The sequence below is a fragment of the Platalea leucorodia genome (assembly GCF_965183815.1).
Source record: "Platalea leucorodia genome assembly, chromosome: 3".
NCBI lineage: Eukaryota > Metazoa > Chordata > Aves > Pelecaniformes > Threskiornithidae > Platalea > Platalea leucorodia.
Genome location: NC_138825.1, coordinates 32,335,819 through 32,357,200, shown reverse-complemented (window position 1 = coordinate 32,357,200; position 21,382 = coordinate 32,335,819). Strand labels below are relative to the sequence as shown.

Here is a 21,382-nt window from a genome sequence, read left to right as displayed (position 1 = left end):
ATACTTGGGAAAAGAAGGCCTCTTGGGTGGTTACAGAGAGGTTTACAAACATGCAGGTAGTTTTGTGGGGTTTTGCCATTTTACAGTGGTGTAAAATAGCACAAAAATTAACAGCTATAGGGTTGAGACGTGGTTTGTAATAACATATCTACTTTTAAAGAACTTCATGTTTTGGGTGCAACCTGGAATGGTGAGAGCTCTAACCTCATAGAAGGTCACAAACTGGTTGTGCTTATTTCACTGAGGTTGTCCATTACTCTCTCGGGGTGTGGTGCTGAGCAGAATCAGATTAGAATCCACGTGCCTTTGTGCTAACGTAATCTGCGTGCAAATAGATCAGTTCTGGGGAAGGGGAAGAGGTAGAGGTAGATTGGTCAAAGTTTAAAAACTGATTATCTACTGGAATTTATATTAGTATCCCTGTATTGTCGTGTAAGTAGAATTGACTAAAACTCATTTGATGTGCTATTTAATGTAAGATTTCTGCCATCCTTCACAACCTCAAGGTAATATCCTGAAGACAGCTTTAACAAGCTGATGAGGATAGAAGGCTTTTATCATAAGACTGCTTCAACAAAAATAATCTAAAATCTTAATACTTGAAGAAAAGTTCCTGAAGTCTTTATATCAGATGCATTGGAGTCATTGTTCCTATAACGTGTGTTGCACTGTGCAAACTCTGTCAGCTGAAATTATTTTATGCAGTGACTCCTATCCAGTGACAGGTTTTCCTCTGTCATGTTCAAAGTTCTGGACTGAATCAAATGGCTATGGCTTGTTAATACGAAATATGTTTCATCACAAATTAGGTCTTCGTGCTCTGTTTCCAAATTTGCAAGTTTCTTAATTAGGTAATCTTGGCCTAAGTCATTTAAGTCACTTTAGGACCCTTATTTAAGGACATGTGAAGATGCTAGAGCATCTAGTAGGCTCTCTTTCATGCCTGTATGCCTCAAGTAGAAAAAGCTCTAGAGTGTGTACTTAAAACATTCAAAGGGTGGTTTTGGAATCCCATGCTTTGGCTGTAATTACATGTTAATATGGCAGAACTATACAAAAAGAGCTGTGTTTTTGTGATAAATGATTTTTTGGAGTAATCAAGGTACTGTGGTTTTATGAATGACAAAGCAGCCGAGCTGTAGTAGATGACCACCTCTGTGCTCCCGATCTATTGCTGTTGCACTGTCTAGTATTTGTTTACAGCATCCACTGACTGCTGCTTAGCTGATGTGTGGTAAAACACTGAAATGCAGTGATGTGACTTATGATTCCAGTCATACCTGCAGGCCGCTTTGGCTTGTGGTCTTTTAAAGCTGGGTAGGGGATTTTCCGTTAGCTTTTATAAAGTAAGGTGGTTGTAAAGAAAGCCATCTGCATCCAATTTAATTGTGTTAGATAATGGGAATGCTATCCTTCACTGGTTCTCTCTAGTAAGCTGTTTAAGAGAACATACTTAACTTGTAGGGTTCTGTGCTGTGTGGCTAAAAGGATGGTAGGAAAACAATTAAAACCACTTGCTAATTTCACGTGTGTTATTCTCTGTCCTTCTGTTCAGGAACTTAATTGTCTTATAGCAAACTGTCTTGTTTATATGACAGTGGAAATAATGGGTGCTGTATGACTTTGCATCTTTAATTGTGTGTTCTCTGGAACCCTTTTTACAGGTAAAATATGTAGATAAGTCACTTGTTTTCTTGTACTTACAGGACTGTCTCCAGATCTCCAGTCAATGGAGCAGATCCGGAGAATTATGAGACCTACAGATGTTCCTGACACAGGTGAGTGACATGGAATTTACGGTAAATAGGTCTTAATGATGAAACAGATTTAATCAATTTCTGTACAGGCAATGCAGTGACGTAACACAACCCTTGTTCACAGTACAGTATCCCTTGATATCTGTGCAGGGCATGAGTCTTGTTCCTCAGGATAGCTAAGTTATATGACACGTTAGAGGCTATTGCCCACATTGTTATTGCTGGTCATAACAGAGTAGGATACATTACCCAAGTTTGGATACATTATCCACAAGTTTGCCTTAAAACAAACTTAGAAATCTAGTGAAAGATCGAGTGAAACTAAACAGCTGGTTCTTTTCCTTGCCTTGGTTAGGCACACCCAAACCTTTTAGTCTGTCAAAAGCCATTAACTGTTTAAAGCTTGCTGAGTATTATTTAAAGTATTTGGGCTTCTCCCTACTTCGGGCCATGTCTCCTTCCTGTTTAAATTTGTGAAGTATAGCTCCTACTTCCCTGCAATTGGGATTTCAATTGCTTATATCAATGTGCTAGTTCTGAAATTTTCTTCTACTAATAATTAATACTTTGTATGTAGGTATTGGATGCAAATTGCCAGTGCTTTCTGTACAATATTCTTTTGAATGGTTTAATCAATCATCTTCCTCAGTGTCCTATTTATTCCAAATTTTGTTACTAGTGGATTGAAAAGACTGTCAAGGAGTATAATGAGATATTTTTTTAAAATGTTGATCTCAACAGTGGTCTGAAATTAACTTTCAGAGGAGGTGTCACATCTAAACCTTATTTTGAAACACAAATTACAATTATGGTTAAACTGTGGAATAGAAAAATTCTACTTCCTATAATGGTCCTTAGTGATGATGCATAGGAGTAATTCAGGGACTAATACTAATATATCTACTGTCCCTTAAACAACAACATTTCTGTGTAAGCTAGTATATACACACTTGATACTGAGAAGCATTACTAGACCGGTAAATGAGTGTAGTATAAATTACTACATTGTTCTTCCTTTTGTGCTACTTATAATTCACTCAGTGCATAACCAAATAGACGTCAGTACAAACGAGTCAATCTTTACATTTATCAGAGCTCTCAGAAAAGGTAGTTCTATTCAACAGGCTAATACTACTGCGTGAGCCACCCCCACTTCAGGAATGCCCTTGCAGAATGTAGTTCTGGTTTCCATGGACACTCCACTGAAATCATATGTATTCTTAGTACCTCCTAAAAATAAGTATAGAGATTTAAAAAAAAAAAAAAGGCTTTTGATCCATGGAGTGGTTTGCAGTCTTAATTTTGCTTTCAGAAGCAATATCCAGATGTTTACTAGCAGAGGTAAAATGCAATGTCTCATCAGAGGCATGTGTGCATATGGTACAGTGACATAGAAGGTCTTGGCCTTTTGGACCTACTTAAGGCAACTGATGTTACAGAATGGAAGTAAGTTTTGTGGAAAAATGAAAAATAAACTGAAGGAGTCTTACTTCTGTGAAAGTTATGAGTCCTTAAAAGCTATCCCTTTGTGGAGGGATGTCACTTGGTAAGTATTTGTGTTGATACAGAAATTCTTGGTAGATGTTTGTGTGGCTTGTGCTGAGAAGATTAGATCATTATGATGGTTTCTTCTAGCCTGGTGAAGCTGTTTCAACCCCAGCTGCAATTTAAAGACCTCTTATTTTGGTGGCATTTTTATGGGGTTTGGAAGCTGTTATCTCAAATGTGACTGTATTCCAACTTAAATCACTTGCCTTTAGTAACTGTTAAAGGATTTGCATTTTGTGAGGCCAAGGTATAAGCTTATTAGGAAAGTGTAACTCCCTCTTTTGTGTAATCTTGAATGCCTCGTATCAGCTATGTTATGGTATGCTCCTGGTCAACCTAAGCTATTGCAATGGTAGATGTTGTATGCTAAAATACAAACCTCCTTGGGCAGCATAGTTTACTTTAGACAAACTCGTTGCAGGGTTCTGTTACACCACTGCTAGGTGATAGGACAGATTTGCCTATTGCTGTGTATAACCCTAAAGATTATTTGATTTTGGAGAGAAATTAGAAGAGGAAGCACTTCCTAAGCAGCTTCTGTCACTTGTTGGAAATTTACAGTAAGAAACCACTAGGGATTGCAGTGCAACTATTCTGTTTTGAAAAACATTGTTATTCAGTATAGAGCTAAATTTCAGTAAAGTAAGTTTTTTGTCATATGCTGTCTGTATTCAGTAGTTTATTCCTAGGTAGATTTTTTTTTTATCTAAAATGCAATTGTACTTGCTCTGTTGTCCTCTAAAAGCAAATAAAATCTTAGCCTCTACTAGAGAGGAACTGTGACTGACACCAAAGACCATTTGATGGCTGTATGTAAATACAAAATTATCTAGTTGCACAATAGGTTTCAGACATTAGTTTTGCTTGATTACAACTTGAAGGATCTGTTATTTAAGAAATAGTGTCTTCAGTATTTTGTTTAGCAAATAACCAGATGTAATTGTGAAGCAAACTTCTGAGTGCCAGATAAAGGAGCCTGCTGGCATCTCTTTCAGATTGTGAAACAATGTTCCTAAGTATGTAAATGCCTAAGGGTTAGTCATCACAGGTAAAGAAAGTGCAATTTCATGGAAAACTATGAAATAAGTTTTGAATGCTTTTTGTTTTGTTTGTGTTGTAGTTGAATTGGTCTGGTTCTCTCATGTGAAAATGCTTTGAAAGTTCTATGTATAAGGGCATTGCAGTTGATCTAGAGAAATTTTGTTAGTACCCAGTTTTAACTCCAGAGTTACCTGACCTTTTGTTGGCAGCAGAAAAAAGATCTTGACCATTGCTGAAGTGCCAGAGAGTTTTATGGTTCTAATTTAGATTCCTGACTGGCTGGCAAGAGGCTTTTTGAAAAGTCAACAGTAGTCCAAGCAAATTGAAAGTGCTACCTGAAACAATATATCAGAATTTTGCCATGTTAAATTTTGATTTAGTCACGTAAGGTTCTTCACATATGGTAAGAAAGGTAAGGATCAAAGCTGTTCTATATTCAGAAGGTTTTGGTACAAGTTTATTTGCTGTATTTATGACTGGCCTTGCATAGGATTTTAGAATTTACTGCAGCTTTCAAACTAAGCTTTCTTGGTGAGCTGTGAAATCGGTGGTTGCCTTTTAAAATGCACCCACTGCAGTATTTTTAAACTCCTCAAATGCTCACTGCAAACATGCTGAATATTACAATTAAATATTATTTCAGAGAACTGTTTGGCCCTGACTTGTTTCATGTCAAGGTGCTACCACTGGTGAGGGGGGGGAAAATCTTGCAGACGATATCTTTTGTCTGAGTCACAGTTTAAGTATTGCTATATTTGTTGCTAAGGCTTATTTTCTTTAGGAGAGCTGCTCTGGTAATTACAATAAAACTATATCACATTATAGAATGATACCTCCTAAGACTAGCATCTTCACTTGTATTGTCTTTCAAAGGCTTGCTGTGTGACCTGCTGTGGTCTGACCCAGACAAAGATGTGCAAGGTTGGGGTGAAAATGATCGCGGGGTCTCTTTCACTTTTGGTGCTGATGTGGTCAGTAAATTTCTGAATCGTCACGATCTGGATTTGATCTGTCGAGCTCACCAGGTATGAATTATGCTGCTGTTGCTTTTAAAACCTCTCCCTCTAGACTTTCTGCGTCTTTGGTGCTGCTTATCAGTAGGATGTATTTGAAACTTACTTTGCATTGTGTTACTTTTAGAAAAAAAGATCTTCCTAATAAAGGGCCTATAAGGCTGTGTCCTTCTATTGACTCATATTGAACTGAGTGTCTAATGTCAGAGAAGTAAAATACTAACACTAGATTTCCCCATTGATCTTTCTTTTGTATCGTCTGTTTACTGTTAGACTGTTGTATATGAACCTTAGAGGTAAAGTGTCCAGGTTTAAAGTGGCAAAGTCACTTGAATTCGAGATTTACACTGAAGTTTCAGAGTTCTTCCATTTCAGTAGTAGTCAGTTCTCTGGTAGTTGTGGCTTAAACTATGAAGCTTCACTTCATGGAAGTGCTACATGCATTTTGAATGTTTCTGCAAACATAAAAGCTTTCACAATTGCCTTCATTTTGGTTCAGCTATCTAGAGTAATTTGGCTTACATTATTTGACTTACTGAAATGTGCAGAAAGCAAGGTTATTTTTGGCATTGTCAATCTTCAAGTACACTTTTTTGCAGTTAAGTTAGTTTAAGCAAGTGTCCTATTTAGGTGGACATCAGGTTTCAATTTCCTGTATAACACTTCAGTTTTGTTATTTAATCAATTTTAAAAGCTCCCTCCTGCTGTGAAACAAAAATAGGCTTTTTATTCTGTCATTATTAGGCTTGGGTATACTGTCAAAACACTTAAATATTTCTCCTTGCAATTTTACTGCTAAAACAGCAGAGAAGATTTGTCAGTGTTTGGAATGGATACTAAGACTTCTTAACTGCTGATCAAGATTTCTACCAATTTCCTGCATTCATGTAGTCACTTCAGTTCTTTATGAAAGAAGTATGACATCTTTTAAAAGACCATGGTGATTGGACCAAAGTGAGCCGTTGGTGCACTACTTTCACTACATTATAACGTGAGGCTTCTATTTCAGGGAAGAGGGAACATCCTTAGCTGATGCATCATACTACTCGCACTATTTTAAAGGTGAATTATGCTCTTAGAGAAAATATGGCAGAGCCATTTTGCTTTTAGAGCATGAAAATTATAAAAAAGCCTACACTTGGGGTTTGTACGATCAACACCAGTGTAAATGAAACTTAACAGTTACAGTTGCAACGAAGATGGTATCCAAACCTTATGTTCTCTCAACTAATAGGTCAAACATCCAAATTATGTGTATAAACCATAAAATACTGGGAATCCTTAAATTGACAGTGCATAATCAGACTTCAAGTATGAAAATATTGAGCAGTCAAGCTGATGCATATTTAACATTAGAAGTGTCAGGCAGGTTAAGCTACCTGATTTGGCATTCAGTGTCCAGATAAGACAAAATGACTGAATCTGTCCTGTCTGAAAGCCAAGACATAAAATACCTTTTTGATGAGTTCTTGTCATCTCTTTAATGTAAGTCCTGTTTGCCTCAAGACTGGCTTTTTTCTTAAAAAAAAAAAAAAAAAAAAAAATCATGTGAGCTGTATTGATTTCTCTGGTGTTGACAGGTGGTTGAAGATGGATATGAATTCTTTGCTAAACGGCAGTTGGTCACCCTGTTCTCAGCTCCAAATTATTGTGGAGAGTTTGACAATGCAGGGGGCATGATGAGTGTGGATGAAACTCTGATGTGTTCCTTTCAGGTATGATGTATTTGTACATTAAGTATTCCTTTAGGTGTTCGGCTGTATGGACTGAGTTAGTCTGCTTGTTGATGTGCTTACGGTTAGTCTAGGGTAATACACCTGAGCTACAGAAAGGACTGCACAACAGGCCGGTGTCTGTTGACAATTAGAACTGCAATCCAACTGTTCTTCAGAGAACTGTGTGGGATTTGCTGTTTTCCAGACTCCTGCATATTAAGTTATTCCCTCTATTCAGATGCTCATTTCAAAGTTTAATTGGGTGATTCTTTTTTAGTTATACCTAGCGATCAGAGTACCTAGTTATGCAGCCTAATGGACTATTGGGACCCTTTTAGTGTGGTTACTCTGATCAGATTTTAATCCCTACTCCGTCTTGGACATGTTTTCAGCCCCTTTTCCCCTTCCCATCCCAATGCAGTGGTCAAACTAGAAGATTTAGGAGTAGTATTACTGTTGTATGTAGGATTAAGGAATTCGTAGGATTGTGATGTGATTCCGCCACACACACCCTCACCCCTCTTGTTGCTGCTGAATGAGATTTCATGTTGGCTTAACAATATTTGAAATGTTCTCAGCTGTCACTGACTCAAAAGAACTTCTTTATTTTCTCTAAGATATTGAAACCATCTGAAAAGAAAGCCAAGTACCAGTATGGTGGACTGAATTCTGGGCGTCCAGTCACTCCACCTCGCACAGCTAATCCACCGAAGAAGAGGTGAAGAAAGGAATAATGTAGAAACACCATCAGATCTGTCAAGGACAAAACTCCATATTACAGTATATAATAAGTGTGCACTGTAAAACCATCCAGCCATTTGACACCCTTTATGATGTCACACGTTTAACTTAAAGAGACGGGTAAAGGATCTTTATTAATTTTTTCTAGTAGAAAGATGTGCGACACTGTATTGTAACAAGTATAGCTCCAAGTTCTAATATCCAGCATAGACTAAAAAAAGTATTAGGAAAAAACTATTGCAACTACATATTCACATTTACCACGGTTTTTAAAGTTGACCAACATCCCAGTTAAAACTTGATGTAATAGTTAAACCAGATGAGAGCATGATGTTCCATTTGTGTAATGTGGTCTTATTGTTGCTTGATTGCTTTTACTTTGGTTATTTTGTAGCTAGAATGATGCAAATATGGTATCTAGTCTTATTTCCCCAGCTCTCTTTGAAACTGAAATAAGGAAGGGGCTTTTTAGAACAGCTATTGATATCTTATCCTCCCCCTAGCCCCCTATTGTTCATAATAATGCCGCCCAAATGTGTGCCCCATTATAATGCAAAGTTTATAGTACGGTAGTGATTAAAAGGCAAACTAAGTCCAAAATGCCCAGACTGGACAGCTTGACAGCCAACATAAATTGAGACAGAAAAACCTGTCCTGACTTTTTTAATGTAAACTGCCACACAATGAATTTGTGCACTACACTGTTTTAAATTATTGACGTTACACTGTGCTATGGCACTTCATTTAACTTAGATAGGACAAAAGTGGTATTGCCTATTAGTTGGTAACTTGATTATGTGGTACCTTGGCTTTAGTTTTATTAGCATGAAACACCTTTGGCATGCTTAGCTTCCAGGTAACTCCCTACCTGCATCAAAGTTCATCTTACATAGTTCCACAGAACATGAAGATCCTTATTTGCTAAGCCTTTGAAAGCTGACATTCTTTTTCATACGAGGGTGTGTTTAAATGGATGTTCATCAATGGACAGTAGGCTAGCTGACGAGTGGTGAGCTGAAACTGCTATGTGAATGTCCAACATGATTATAAGGCTTATGTCACTAAAGATTATATCCTTTGGATTTTCATGATCAAATTTCATATACTATTGTATAGAATTCTGCTTTGTAGTGTACTATAGTAGCAATAATTTCTGTACATGATCAAGAGTTATGCAGTATTTCTTTTCAGTTCTCTCCTTTCTTAAAAGAGTTAACATTGGCAAATGGCAAGATACAGAGAAGATACTAAATTTATAGTAGGATAAATGAAAGGCACAGATCTGCTTTAGGATGCAATACTTATTGGATATAACTACAAAAGCTTTTATTGAATATTGTCAAATTTGTAAGATTCTTTGGGGGAAGGCTTCAGATTTATACCATTCTAAATGTGCATCAGTAGATGTAAAACTCGACTTCAGTATTGTCTTTGAAAATGTTAAATTGAGGATTCTGGTAACTTACGTTTTATGAACTGGCACATTATATAATGCAAGAGATATATTGATTTCTGACACAGTGAGCAAGTTCTTTAAAATGGATTTAAGTCTTTTCTAATTCCATTTTGTTTTAAATGCATATTTTAAATGTAGGTTTTTTCATTTAGTAAAAGTTGTCTAATTCATTTGAATGAAGTCTGACTGGTTATTTTAACATACCTTACTGTTACTCAAGAAGTGTGGAGTTTGTTTTTTAAAAAAAAAAATAACAAAACCAAACTTACAGCATGTATATCTGTTACTGATTTATATTGGTCTGTGGTTTTGAACAATGGTTTAATTTACCCCACCTTGAAGCAAGCACCAGAGTTTCAATACATAGAATAAAATGTAGAAATAGATTTCTTCTGATATTGCTCAAAGACGTTTGTTCTTGTCAGTTATGAGAGCTGTGTAAGTGAGAGTAACTTCAGTTTGTGACAAGGTAATTGATGAAATCTGTTCTGTAAGCCTTGACAGGGTAACTTCCTGCTCTCAGTCATTGCTTACTTGAGGTTTAGTTTTACAAGTTTTGAAAATGCTGGGTTTTACCAAGTGCCAGCCTCTATTATAAGAAGCATCATATTACCAAACGTCTGGATTAACACTTTTCCATTTTTTCCTTAGTTTCTGGAACAATGTCTTCTGTATCATGAAATGTCCAGGTGTAAAGCTGTTTGTTATGTGAGTACCTAACATGCTCGCTTGTATTACAGATGCTATGTCAAAAGGAAAATAAAGTCTTCAGGCCTTCTATGTGTCCTAAAGAAATAGGAAATTCTTAGTTTATTTTATGGCACTAGAAAGCCAGATCTGGTGGTGGTGTTCTGACGAACTGCTATTTTTATATAGCAGCAATCACTTGCAAAGGATTTGAGTGCTGTTTTGACTTCTGGGGAGTTGGGACGTCTGCTAACATCCCTCATAATCCTACACTGGGGGAAAAAATACATGATTTAATAACCTTACCCCTACAGATATGATTGATATTCCATACTAGAAGCAAGTCAGGAGCATCAGATACATAACAGAACTTGCCATACCACTTCAGTTCACATTTACAATGTTAACATAGATCTTTAGCGTTTTTACTATTGTCTGTTCTGGAAGAGGTAGAAAAGAGAACCTGAATCTAATTACACTCAGATAAAATTAACTCTTTCTTCTGTGGAAATTGCTAGTGGTCTAATTGGTAATAAATTTTTTCCACATAAACATCTTGTCCACACAAGCCTAAAATGCTGCTAAATAGCACAGTGGTACTGTGCTGGGAAGTAACAGGAGGATTCTCAAATGAGCTGTTAAGAGGCGTATAAAACATTACACCATTTGGGAGATATTTTTGCATGTTCTCCCCTCACCCCCTTTTATCTGACAGTAATATCCATTCCTGATTTCATTATAGAGTACAACATGGCACATAACCTCTTGTCTTGTTCCTTTTTGGTTGACAGGCATTTTGTGTTTCCCAAACACTGGAGAAATACCTGCTTTAATCTAATTTAAAATATTGCTGCAAGGAGTGCTTCTTTGGTCTCTTTTGTGTTGGTTGATGAGAGATTCTTGTTTTAAATAACTTTTTTTTTTTTATGCTTCATAGTGATCAGTGTTTTCTATGCATGGAATATTCAGAATTGCTGCTTTAAAGGAGGGCAAAAAAATAGTGTTTCATATAGTTGTGGTTATTGTGCTGCTCTGATACCTTGAACACTATTTCTGTTTAGGTAGACTTGTTTGTACTGATCTGATATATTACTAAAAAATGCTGTAGAAATAGATTCACTGAAGACACTGTAATGGGTCTTATACTAGTGGATTGTATTCACTTTGCTATGTCTGGACATGCAGAAGTACTTGTGGCCACTGAAGTCTGAGTTGGTCTTTTTGCTGCTTAGTGTGATTAACTGCAAGTGCTAGGTGTCACCAAGCTTCACATTCCTGTTGTGAAGATAGTTTGCATTTGTACTGTATCCTCTGTTGAGAGAAGAGCCAGTAGGTACGTATGACACAGCTTGTAGTATCCCAGTGCATTGCTGTGTACTTAATTGCCTGGGAAACTCTGATGGAAATTCTTCAGATCTCTGGAAGGAAGTTGCTTTTATTGTTAATAGCCTACATCCCTGTTTTAAGGTTGTTTGAATATAGAGATCCTCTCTGCTATGTTTCTGCCAAAAGATGATAGAAGTAGGAGTTGATGAGCAGCAAGGTATCTTTTAAATGAGGAAGTGTTCCTGTCTGTGACTTATTTTTTGGTAAGTCCAAGAGGATATTGCCATCGTACAGTGGAAACTGTCAGATTAAATTACTGGAGCTGTATGTGGTTGGTTTGGGGTTGGCAAACACATTTTTTGCTCTGTAGTCATGGAAATAGAAAAGACACTACTGCTTTCGAATATGGTTGAACTGAAGGTGACCTGACAGTAACTCTGTTTTAGATAGCTGGAATTTTCAGAATATGTAGATGACAAACACAAACATCCCAGGCGTGGCCTTTGGTGTAAAGCTCAAAAGTTAACAGAAAAGGGTGCCTGCTTTGTGGAGGCTTATGTAGATAATAGTTGTAAAAACTTAGCCTTTAACTGGGTGTTGAATTTCTTCCTGGCAAACTGTCAATACTGTCTCCGTGGCTGGTGTTTCTGGGACTTGCTGTCAGGTTTGTTGGAGATGAAGATACTTTATACAAACCTGAGAGGTAACATTACAACTTGGCGAAGGGATACTGTCAATATTGTATTGCTTTTGAACTTGTTTTGAGTTGTAACTTGACTCATGATTGGCATCCATCTGCTTTGTAATGTACATGAGGATAAATGTGGATATTTGGCTGCAAATGAACTGGTGAAAAAGCAAGGGCAAGAGAATGTCTCCTTGTGCTGGAGCAGAGATGACTACAGCATAGTCAAATGTCTGTGTCTCCGAGTCCACATGGGCTAATAATACGCTTTAGCAAGCAGTGTGTTTTTTAATACAGAACACAGTTTGGATGAAGATCATGTTGTGGTGTATGTTTAAATTCCAGTTCTTCATGTGTATGTGAAGAGCCCTGGACTGTCACAAGAACTGCACGCTAAGCACATAGTCATTCTTGTCAATAAAAAGGAACTCAATGAATCGATGCCAGGCTTGGGATATTTAGGCATAGCCCTGGATATTCTTTTTCTCTGCTGTCATCTGCTTGCTTCTGCTAATTAGCAGTAGCAGTTTTCAAGCTCACTCTCAGTGCAGCTGTGTACTTTTTTCTCCTGGATCATGCATTGATTTTGCTTGCTTTGTTCCAAAGGCTGATCAAGGTTTTGATGACAGCATCTAACCAGGTGGCTGCATGCAACTCATGGGCTTATAACCAAGCATTCTTCTCACTGCATGTGTCAGATGATCAAAGCTGAAGGAACCTCAGGCCATGTTGGTCTGAACACTGGAAAAACCATGTGACAGTAGGTCAGCGTTGGGGACAGTAAATAAGTTAGCAAGATAAGACACAAGTTTGGGTACTGTGTGTTAAGGGTCTGCTGGGTTCTTGTCTTCCATGGATTTCTGGAACTAGTAGTGCCTGAGCATCTTCCTTGCAGATCCCTCAAGTTGTTGGGAAACCAGCAAAGCTGTCTGGTTACTTGTTCTGTATCTTAGTGTGCCTTGTTAAAATAAATAATAATGATTTCAACATGTTAATTAGTAATAAGGACAAAATTTCATTCTGTTTCCCAGTGTCCTGTTTGAACTCATACTAATCTCTGCACCCATATGTCCCAACAAATGAGAATTTAAAAATATAGTTCAAAATAATTGTTTGCCACAAGCCCTTGCCAATACATGGCTATAGTAATCTTTTCCAAGGAAAACTCTTACTGCTGCCTGAAACAGTCAGAACAGATGGAGCTTTAAACGAGAGTATATGCACTGCACGTGGCCTAGCACAGCCCCTTTCCTGGCTTTAGTTGACAGAATCTGCAGCCCAAGCTTCCTGTTTAGCCTACTGCAGGCTCAGTCTTAGAAGCAACCATATCAGAAAGCAGGTGCTAACTAGATCCAGCTGCTAATAAAGATCAGCAAAAGCTATTCTGTACCTTGAGGTGAAGATACAAGCTTTGTGTTAAAGATGAGGAAAGCTCCCAGGCAGAGCGCTAGAAACAAGCACCACTTGAAAATCCTCTTGAAATATGATAGATGGGCCCAGATATTAAGTTTCAATGTTTTAACTTAACCTGAGTTACTGTTAAATGGAGGAAGTAAAGCAAATAGGCAGGATTACAGTTTTTCTACTCTCTTACAGATAGCTGATACTCAAAAATAGTAAATTATAATTGCAGAGAGCAAAATAATTAAGTTACTGATTTTTTTTTTTTCCTCCTTGGTAGAGAGTTCTGCCTGCTCATGTTCCTTTAAAGATTTGAATCTTCATGGTGCAAGAGAGAATGCTGTAGATGGATCCAATTAACTATTGAAAAGGCTTAGCCAGGAAAAAAAGGTATCTTGCAGACAAACTGGTGCAGCTCATGACATGAAGCAGAGGAGCGCACAACATTGATGAAAGCAGAGGACAACCTTGGCGAGTAAATAGATTCCAATGTAATGTTTTTCTCCATCGCTTTGCTTTGAAGTCCCAACAAATGTGTCATAATGTGAAAATAGTTACAAGTATTTCACATTGTTCCCTCTAGCTACTTCCTAGCAGCATTTCTACAGTTCCTCGTATAAGGCCCTCATTGTCTTGTTGAATTTCTGGGCATGTATAAATTAGTAATTTTCCACTAGCTACCCCAGAATATTTCATGTTTATATTTCAGGTCACTATTACTGAGTGGCTTCTTCACCTTCCACAAAGATAGAACATGTATAATTTCTGTGAAATGCTGGGAGAGGGAACATGTTATGAGAATTTAATGGACATCTTAACTGCAGCGTAATTGCGTCTAGTTTCCAGGAGGCTGGGTTAAGAGGATGAGGTGCAAGACTTAAGGCCCCATTCTGTTGAAGCAATGATGGAGGACAAACACCTTAATTCTCTCTTACTCAAGGCTCTTATCTAAAGGTCCAACAACAAACTGACCTGCTAGTCTTAGAAGCTTTTGCCTTGCCTTTACCACCTAGAGGAAGAAGACATATTCTTTTCCTTAGTCTGTCTTCTTTATACTAATGCTATACAAGAATTTAACATAATTACTTAATGAATTAAGACCCAGTCCAGTTGACATAACAGTTTTCTTCATGTTAGAATTGGTCTAGCATGCAGATGCCATCTAGTGGTCGAAGACCGGTGGATGAAAAGCTATTACTGCTGAACTGGCATTTTATTGCATGTACGTTTATCCTTCACTTGTGTGATGTGGAAACCTTAGCCCTTGTTCAGTACTGAAATATATCCATAGTGCATGGCTAGGCTTACCTCAGCTAGATGTACAAATTTACTTCCCTTAAGTTTGGCAGACTTCTTGAGGCCTCTTAAAATTATCTGAGGATTCTGAAAGGGGAAAAAAAATCAGAGCTGCCATGAAAAGTGTAGAAAAGTTAGGCTTTGTCTTAGGCAAAGGTTTCCAGGTTTCTTTCCCACTCTGGAATCTTCTGTTCCCAAGTCTAACCAAGTAAGGTGGGATTCATTGTATAAATTTACAGTGATTGGAGGAGGACTGGCAGAAAATATGTAAGAAAAAGTATGTTTAGGTCTGGTATAAACCAATATAACTACATAGGAAAAAAAAAAATTCATCTGGCTTAGGTGTGGAGAACTAATTGGGGGATGCTATAGAATAAGGCTGGTATTAAATATCAGTACCTCATCTACCCAAATATTACATAATTTGTGTTATTTTTAATTAAGCAGTTCTTCCTCTGCTGCACCCATGGGCTTGGTATCATAGGCATGTACTGTTGAAAAGAGGTTTGTAGAGTTTAGACCTGATTTGAGGGAATCACTTGATATTTAGCCAGGTTCTACTAGTTGACTACAATGAGTTGCTCTTGAAAAGCTATGTCTACACTAGTGTGTTAGTTCGGAGCAATTATATGTTTTTAAAGTGAATCCTCCCGGTTGTCCTCACATACTGGTTTGGATTTCAGAGCTCATGCTGTTGTATGCAAAATAGATCTTTTGGTTTAGTTTCATGCAAAAGAAATTTGTTCCTAGTGTATGCCCATGCTGTCAACGATCCAGCCTACCAAGTGGGCCATACCACTGTGAAGTCCCCCAGCAAGGGTGGGTGGTACATGGGTGCACCGATAGCTAGGATGGAATCAAAATCTGAACAGCTTAATGTGACGCTGCAGTGCTTCCCATGCCGTGTAAAGTTCAACTGGCCTCTGCACTTCAGCCATTGTCTGTCAAGAGCCACACTGAAGTCTCTTACTCTACTGTTCTACAATCTGCCTAACATTTTCCTCAGTATCCTTTCCATTCTTTCTGTCGTATTTTCTGTTGCTCCGATTTTTTTTTGTCTCTTTTTTTTTTCTGACTGCTTTTCTACCCAATGGTGGCAAGGTCTCTTTGACTTCGCAGGTGTTCCGATATGATGGCATCTTAGGCTGCAAGGAAACTCTAATTTGTCACTAATCTGTCATGAGAGGGCTGAAACCTTTGGTGGCTGGATAACCTAGCAGCAGTAGGAGGAGGCTGTGTACCTCAATAGTCACTGACTACCAGAAGACCAGCAATTGGGGTATGTGTACAGTTCAAGAAGGTGGAAGAAGTCTTCTTGAAGACCAGGGCAATGACCAGATTTTGAGGTGTCATAGCATGTGTCCTTACTACAATGATACTGCAGAGAGCTCTTTGGAAGCATGCAGCCCCCTGTGCTTGTAGCAACTGAGATTCAGCCCAGGTGAACGTACTGCTTTCCTATACATGGTGGTGGGGGGGAACGACACGCAAATGACATGGGACAGGCATGCGAGGCTTCAGGTGGAACTAGGGCTTGGGTCCAAGTGTGTGGAGAGGCAGTGAGTTGCTAGTCTGAGCAGGAGGGCTGGTTTAGGGCTTTAAAAGCAATTCCATATGGCTATGAGCTGTAGGAGAAACCTACCATGAAACAATTCTGTCTCAAAAGTGCTGATTTCCTGCCATGTGAGGTCTGTCCAAGGAACTAAGCAAACTGCACAGAAGGAAAATGTGCTTGTGTAACCTTTCTCAACTTCCAAGAGGCAATACGGCCTCCTCCCCTCCATAAATGCTGTAGGGCATGAGCTAATGACGCTACACACAACCCTGTGAACACTAGCCATGACAAATATTGGTTGAGGTGTCAGTTAACTTGGAATGAAAGGCAGTTACCTGCTGACATTGCAGTAATATTTTTTCCCCTCCACATTCCAGCAAGCCTGAAAGGTTTCATGGCTGCACTTCCTTAGTCAGGCCCTGGGAGCAGCAGCATGAAGTTTTCCCTAGAGGAGATGCCTCGTACCACTGTGGTCACTTCAGGATCAGAGGCTTGGATGTCAGGTACAGAACTGCTATTTCAGCAGGCAACATGCAGTCATGGATTGGTTGTGAGCCAGCTGCCCCCAGGGTGGCAAGAGAAAAAGGATGTGTTGTCCTGCTTGCTGGCATGATTTTGTTCCGAATATATAGCAGTCTAGCGGGAGGTAGACAAGCTTGCGTGTCACAAGGATTTCAGGTGGTTGGTTACCGAGGGGAGGCCGTGCTGGAAGGCATGATGTTCACAACTGTGGTCTAAGGCAAAAGTGAGAAAGGAATAGAGAAGGAAGACCTTGGAGACAGGCATGGTTAGAATTACCTAGAACTTGTAGCAGGCCTGACAGCAGTTCTTGGGCAGCCTGTGTGCCAGACTTACTAAAGCTCAGGAGCAGGAGACTATGGGAAGGTGGTGGGAAGACCAGTGTCTTCAGGAGGCATTTGATTTCCCTCCAGAGTTCTCACATCATGCTCTTTGGTAGTGAGTCCTGGGCCAACTGCGGGAAGAAAGGAAGGCGATGGTCAGCTTGATTGTTCTGGCAGCTTTCATTCACACCCTTTCCACTCATGTGGGTGAGCATGAGGTAATGTGGCATGGAAGCAGACTCTATACATAGTGTTTACTGGTCCTCTAGCCTTCCTCAAAACTGGGGGTGTGATACTTGCCCCTTTGGTTAGGCCACACTGATAAGTTTGGGTTATTAGTCCCTAGTGGGCCGTGTTGAACCGCTAGAAGTTTGTACTGGCCCACTCCTTCCTATCTCTTTCCTATCCCTGAAGTTCTAGGTCCCACTGGCTCCCCCAGGGCCCTGTCTCTGCTCATCCACATAGGGATTATGGGCCACTTCTCAGGGAATACAGTTTTGTTTGGACACTTTGCTGAGCCATTCCAGTTCAACTAAAGTGTTCTCACCACTCAGATTTTTGGGTTTCCAGATCAAGTTACCTGACTTCCTGACTTGTGGTTTTCTAGGTACAGATCAAGACGTGTCAAGCTGGAAGGGTGTGATAACTCTGAAAAGGGTGCTTCAGCAAAGACTAGGCTCAGAATAAATGCATGCCATCAGCCTTCTGCTGAATTATTGGCTCAAACATCTGCATGGGATGAGAAGCATGTATCTGTTTTGGTTATAAAATATACGTTCAGCTCTTATAGTAGTATGTGGTAGTTGAGAACAAATAATGGCTTATGCCCTCAGGGCTCTGTGATGTTGACCTGAGGCTATGAAGCAGGCTGGGAGGAAATGGAGAAGCTCTGAAGCTTGTGGCCAGCTTGTGGAGATGGGATTGAGCATACCTTGTTGGGCACCTCTGGGAGTCGGGCAAGATCTTGACAGTCACATACTTAACACTTGTCAGACATGAGTTTGTTCCCATATAGTGCTGCATATTCTTTTGTTAGCTGGTAATAGAGAAATTTTAATGGCACTAAGTATTTTTGCACTCAGATGAACTGCTGTCTCTCCTTTTAAAAAAAATAAATAAAATTCAGTACTAGATACAGACGTTTGTGGTCTGAGTTATCAAAATGGCCAGGAGGTGGCATCAGTGTACCACAAATAAGCATTTGAGGATCAAAATGGCACTTACAGGAGACAGGTTCACTGTGAACATTTTGTCAGTGCTTGCTTAGTCACTCATGTCTGTACAAGTGGGCTTTGTTATGTAGGTGAAGTGCAGTATTTTTATGTAACTTATCTAAATCAAGAACTGATTATTTGCAGGCAGTTCTGGTTAGAGTTTTTTTTAGGGTGATTGGATGTGTTTATTTTTGTACACAATTACTCAAACTGTATTTGTGTGGTTACCAATTTAAGCATGTAGGTATTTTGTAGGTCACTGATCTCCTCAGCCACTGGTTTTAGTGTCCTAGTCTTCAAACTGAAGAAAACTTGAGTGGCTGAAGTTTATAATGTTAATGCTTTATGAACAAGAAATGTTTGCTCTATGCTGCAAATGTAATGCATTCCTATCCCCCTTTCATGTTAAAGTAGTCTGTAATCCACAAGTATCCAAGCAATAAATCTGCCTCACAATCTTTTAAGGTAGGTGAGTATCATGGTAGAAAAAAATATCAAAGGACATTTTGACATTAGAGTGCTCGTGAGGACTAGACTGAAAATGCGAGAGTTCCTGACTCAGGCCTGCAGTCAGGGTTAAAGTACTTTCGTACTTAAAGACAGTAATTAATGTGTCCTGTGTACAATACTGGCAGTGCTGGCCACCATTTCCTAATAAAGGGTTCTATTTTTGTTTGGAACTCTTCCAAAACTTTGGTTCTTTGTCAGTCTTTGTTTTGTCCCGATTTCTTTTTTATTTCTTCCTTCATTTTAACCTTTTCAAAGAATGAGCAATAAGGAAAAAAAAAAAAATTCTCCACCCGTATCAGAGACACTGCTTTGTTCTCATGTTTTTGCTGACCCACAAATAACACTTTGAAGCAGGAGCTGAAGAAAACACTGCAATCCCTCCTTCACAATGGTGGTGTCATATTGATGGTAGCACTGACCTACTGCAGGGTTAGTGTGCAATGTTCCAATTGCCCTAGACTGCTGGCTGCTCATCTTGCTATGCTGATTGTTACTAGACGTTAACCTCTTCTGTTTGTACTTTGAACTGATGCCTACAATTCTTAGAATCGGTTCAACAGAGAAAGAAGCAGTACCATTGTTAGACAAGAAAAAAATCATGATCCTTGCTCAGCTTTATTACTAGCACATACCAGAGGATGACCTGTGCTATGCTGGGCTGATTGTTTGGTATGCTGCAGTGATCTTGCATGTGGCTTTGGTAGATGATTTCTACAAAGACTGGGGATGAAAGCACCTGTCTGCATTCTTCTCGTTGGAGCCATTTGTTGGTATCCTGCGGCTGCTAGCAGCTGTGGAAGATCCCATGTTAACATGTTGGCCATGAGGTATGAGTTGGACTCCTGAAACTTCACGAGATGCTTCTTGCTGTTCCTGTCAACAAACTTCAAGTGACTGTAATGCTCTAAAACCCAGTTTTGCATTTGTTTTGTGTATGTCCCCATTTCTTAGAAAACTAGCATCTATAATTGAATTTACATGGCATTAGCCTGTGATATTAAGTCATTGTACATCTGCCCACGTAAGAGCACACACGGCCCTGTACAACTTGAGAGAAACAAGAACTTAAAAGTGGAGAGCATTGGAATGATAATACGTGCTTCTTTGAAACAGGCATCTGAGCCTATTGCTAGCTTTTACTGGAAGCCATTCCGAATTCCTCTCTGAAATAACATTTGAAAGTCAATTGTTTTTATAAATTTCCCTATAGGAAAAACAAAAGTGGTGTGCTTTAGTTGATGCTTACCTTTTGTTTCAGTAAGGCAGACTTTTTTTTTTTTTTGCAAGAAAATTGTCCACATATGACTTCAACCAGCTTTAGTATTTCCATTCTGGGAGTACTAAGCATTGTAGGCCTGGTGGGAAATAAGCTGCTAGTGCAGTTCCTTACCCACTTATGGTGGTCTTTTTTATTTTTTTTTATTTTTATGTATCCACTTTCTCCAGCCTGAAAATCTGCCTTTGTCTATTACCTCTGCTCTATGTTTATTAGTTTGTGGCTTCCTCTGACATCCCTTCTTACAGGTAGGTGTGTGTATGTGTGTATATATACATTTTCAAATATATCTTCTGACTTCTTTCTTTGGAGTGAAAATTGGGGTGGCCAGTTTGAGAGCCAGTCACCCCTGAATCCCACTAGACACCCAAGCTCATTAAAAACAAAGTTAAAAGAAGCAGTTTAATTGCAGTAGCATAAGGTAAAGGTAACTTATTCTGCTGAGGTGTTTGCATGCTTTGTGCTGCTTTAGCCAATGTTTTACTGGTATGCAGGCTACCTATTTTAAAGCTATTCAGCTGGAGGTGGTTATGATTGGTAATATTGTTTTATAAACAGTACAACTCAGTGTAAACAACCCCAAGAACAAATACATCTTTGAAATGCGTGGTGCTGCTGGCCAAAAGAGTAGACACAAAGTGGCCTTTCACACCAAGAGTTAAAGGGATATGCCTTTACTCAAATTTGAGCTGCAATAATTTAGGAAAATAGCATATAGATGTTTCTGTTGCTATCAAAGATATTGATAGAATTTATATTGGGTCTCTTTCTCCATTCTCCACCAAGAAAGACTTAATCTGGCAAAATGCCGACCTCCTCTGTTAACAATTAGTATTTCCGAAGAATTCAGCGTCCGACAGATAGTCACTTCTATGAGACATCTGGAAATGGAAAGAACATGGCCGTTTTCAGGCAGGTCATCTGTATACCAAACACTCTTTTCTTCTGTCTGGGGTGATGTTCTTAAGAGCTATGGAGATGCTGCAGGGAGAACAGAGGATTGAGCCACAAGCCTAAACACCTCAATAGTTCAGTCTACGTACCCTGAACCTAGCATATTTCTAAACCTTCTTGACTACTTCTTCCCAAGATGTTACCATCTCATGCTTCTATTCTAATAGTTCACACTCTATTTATGATGTAGGGTAATGCAAGACTGTTTTGGTTTGGTGGTTTTTTTTGTTTGGTTGTTGGGGTTTTTTTTAAGAACTCCCAACTCATAGATTAGAACATTAGCTGCAGTCATGCACCATCTGTTGTTGCCTCTTGGGCATACAAGCATGTTCCTGAATATCCCCTGTGTCAATATCCTATGTATG

At 38.9% G+C, this 21,382-nt stretch overlaps 1 protein-coding gene across 2 annotated transcripts in view; it reads left to right on the top strand.

The window, feature by feature from the left end:
- The window catches only part of PPP1CB (protein phosphatase 1 catalytic subunit beta), a 100,249-nt gene that overhangs the window by 20,211 nt on the left and 58,656 nt on the right, over positions 1 to 21,382 (top strand). For both annotated transcript variants that reach the window (XM_082305368.1, XM_082305367.1), the window contains exons 5-8: positions 1,707 to 1,778; positions 5,220 to 5,371; positions 6,940 to 7,074; positions 7,692 to 9,979. In XM_082305368.1, coding sequence (XP_082161494.1) covers positions 1,707 to 1,778; positions 5,220 to 5,371; positions 6,940 to 7,074; positions 7,692 to 7,796 — 464 coding nt within the window. In that variant the 3' untranslated portion in view covers positions 7,797 to 9,979. The remainder of the gene's footprint in view (positions 1 to 1,706; positions 1,779 to 5,219; positions 5,372 to 6,939; positions 7,075 to 7,691; positions 9,980 to 21,382) is intronic.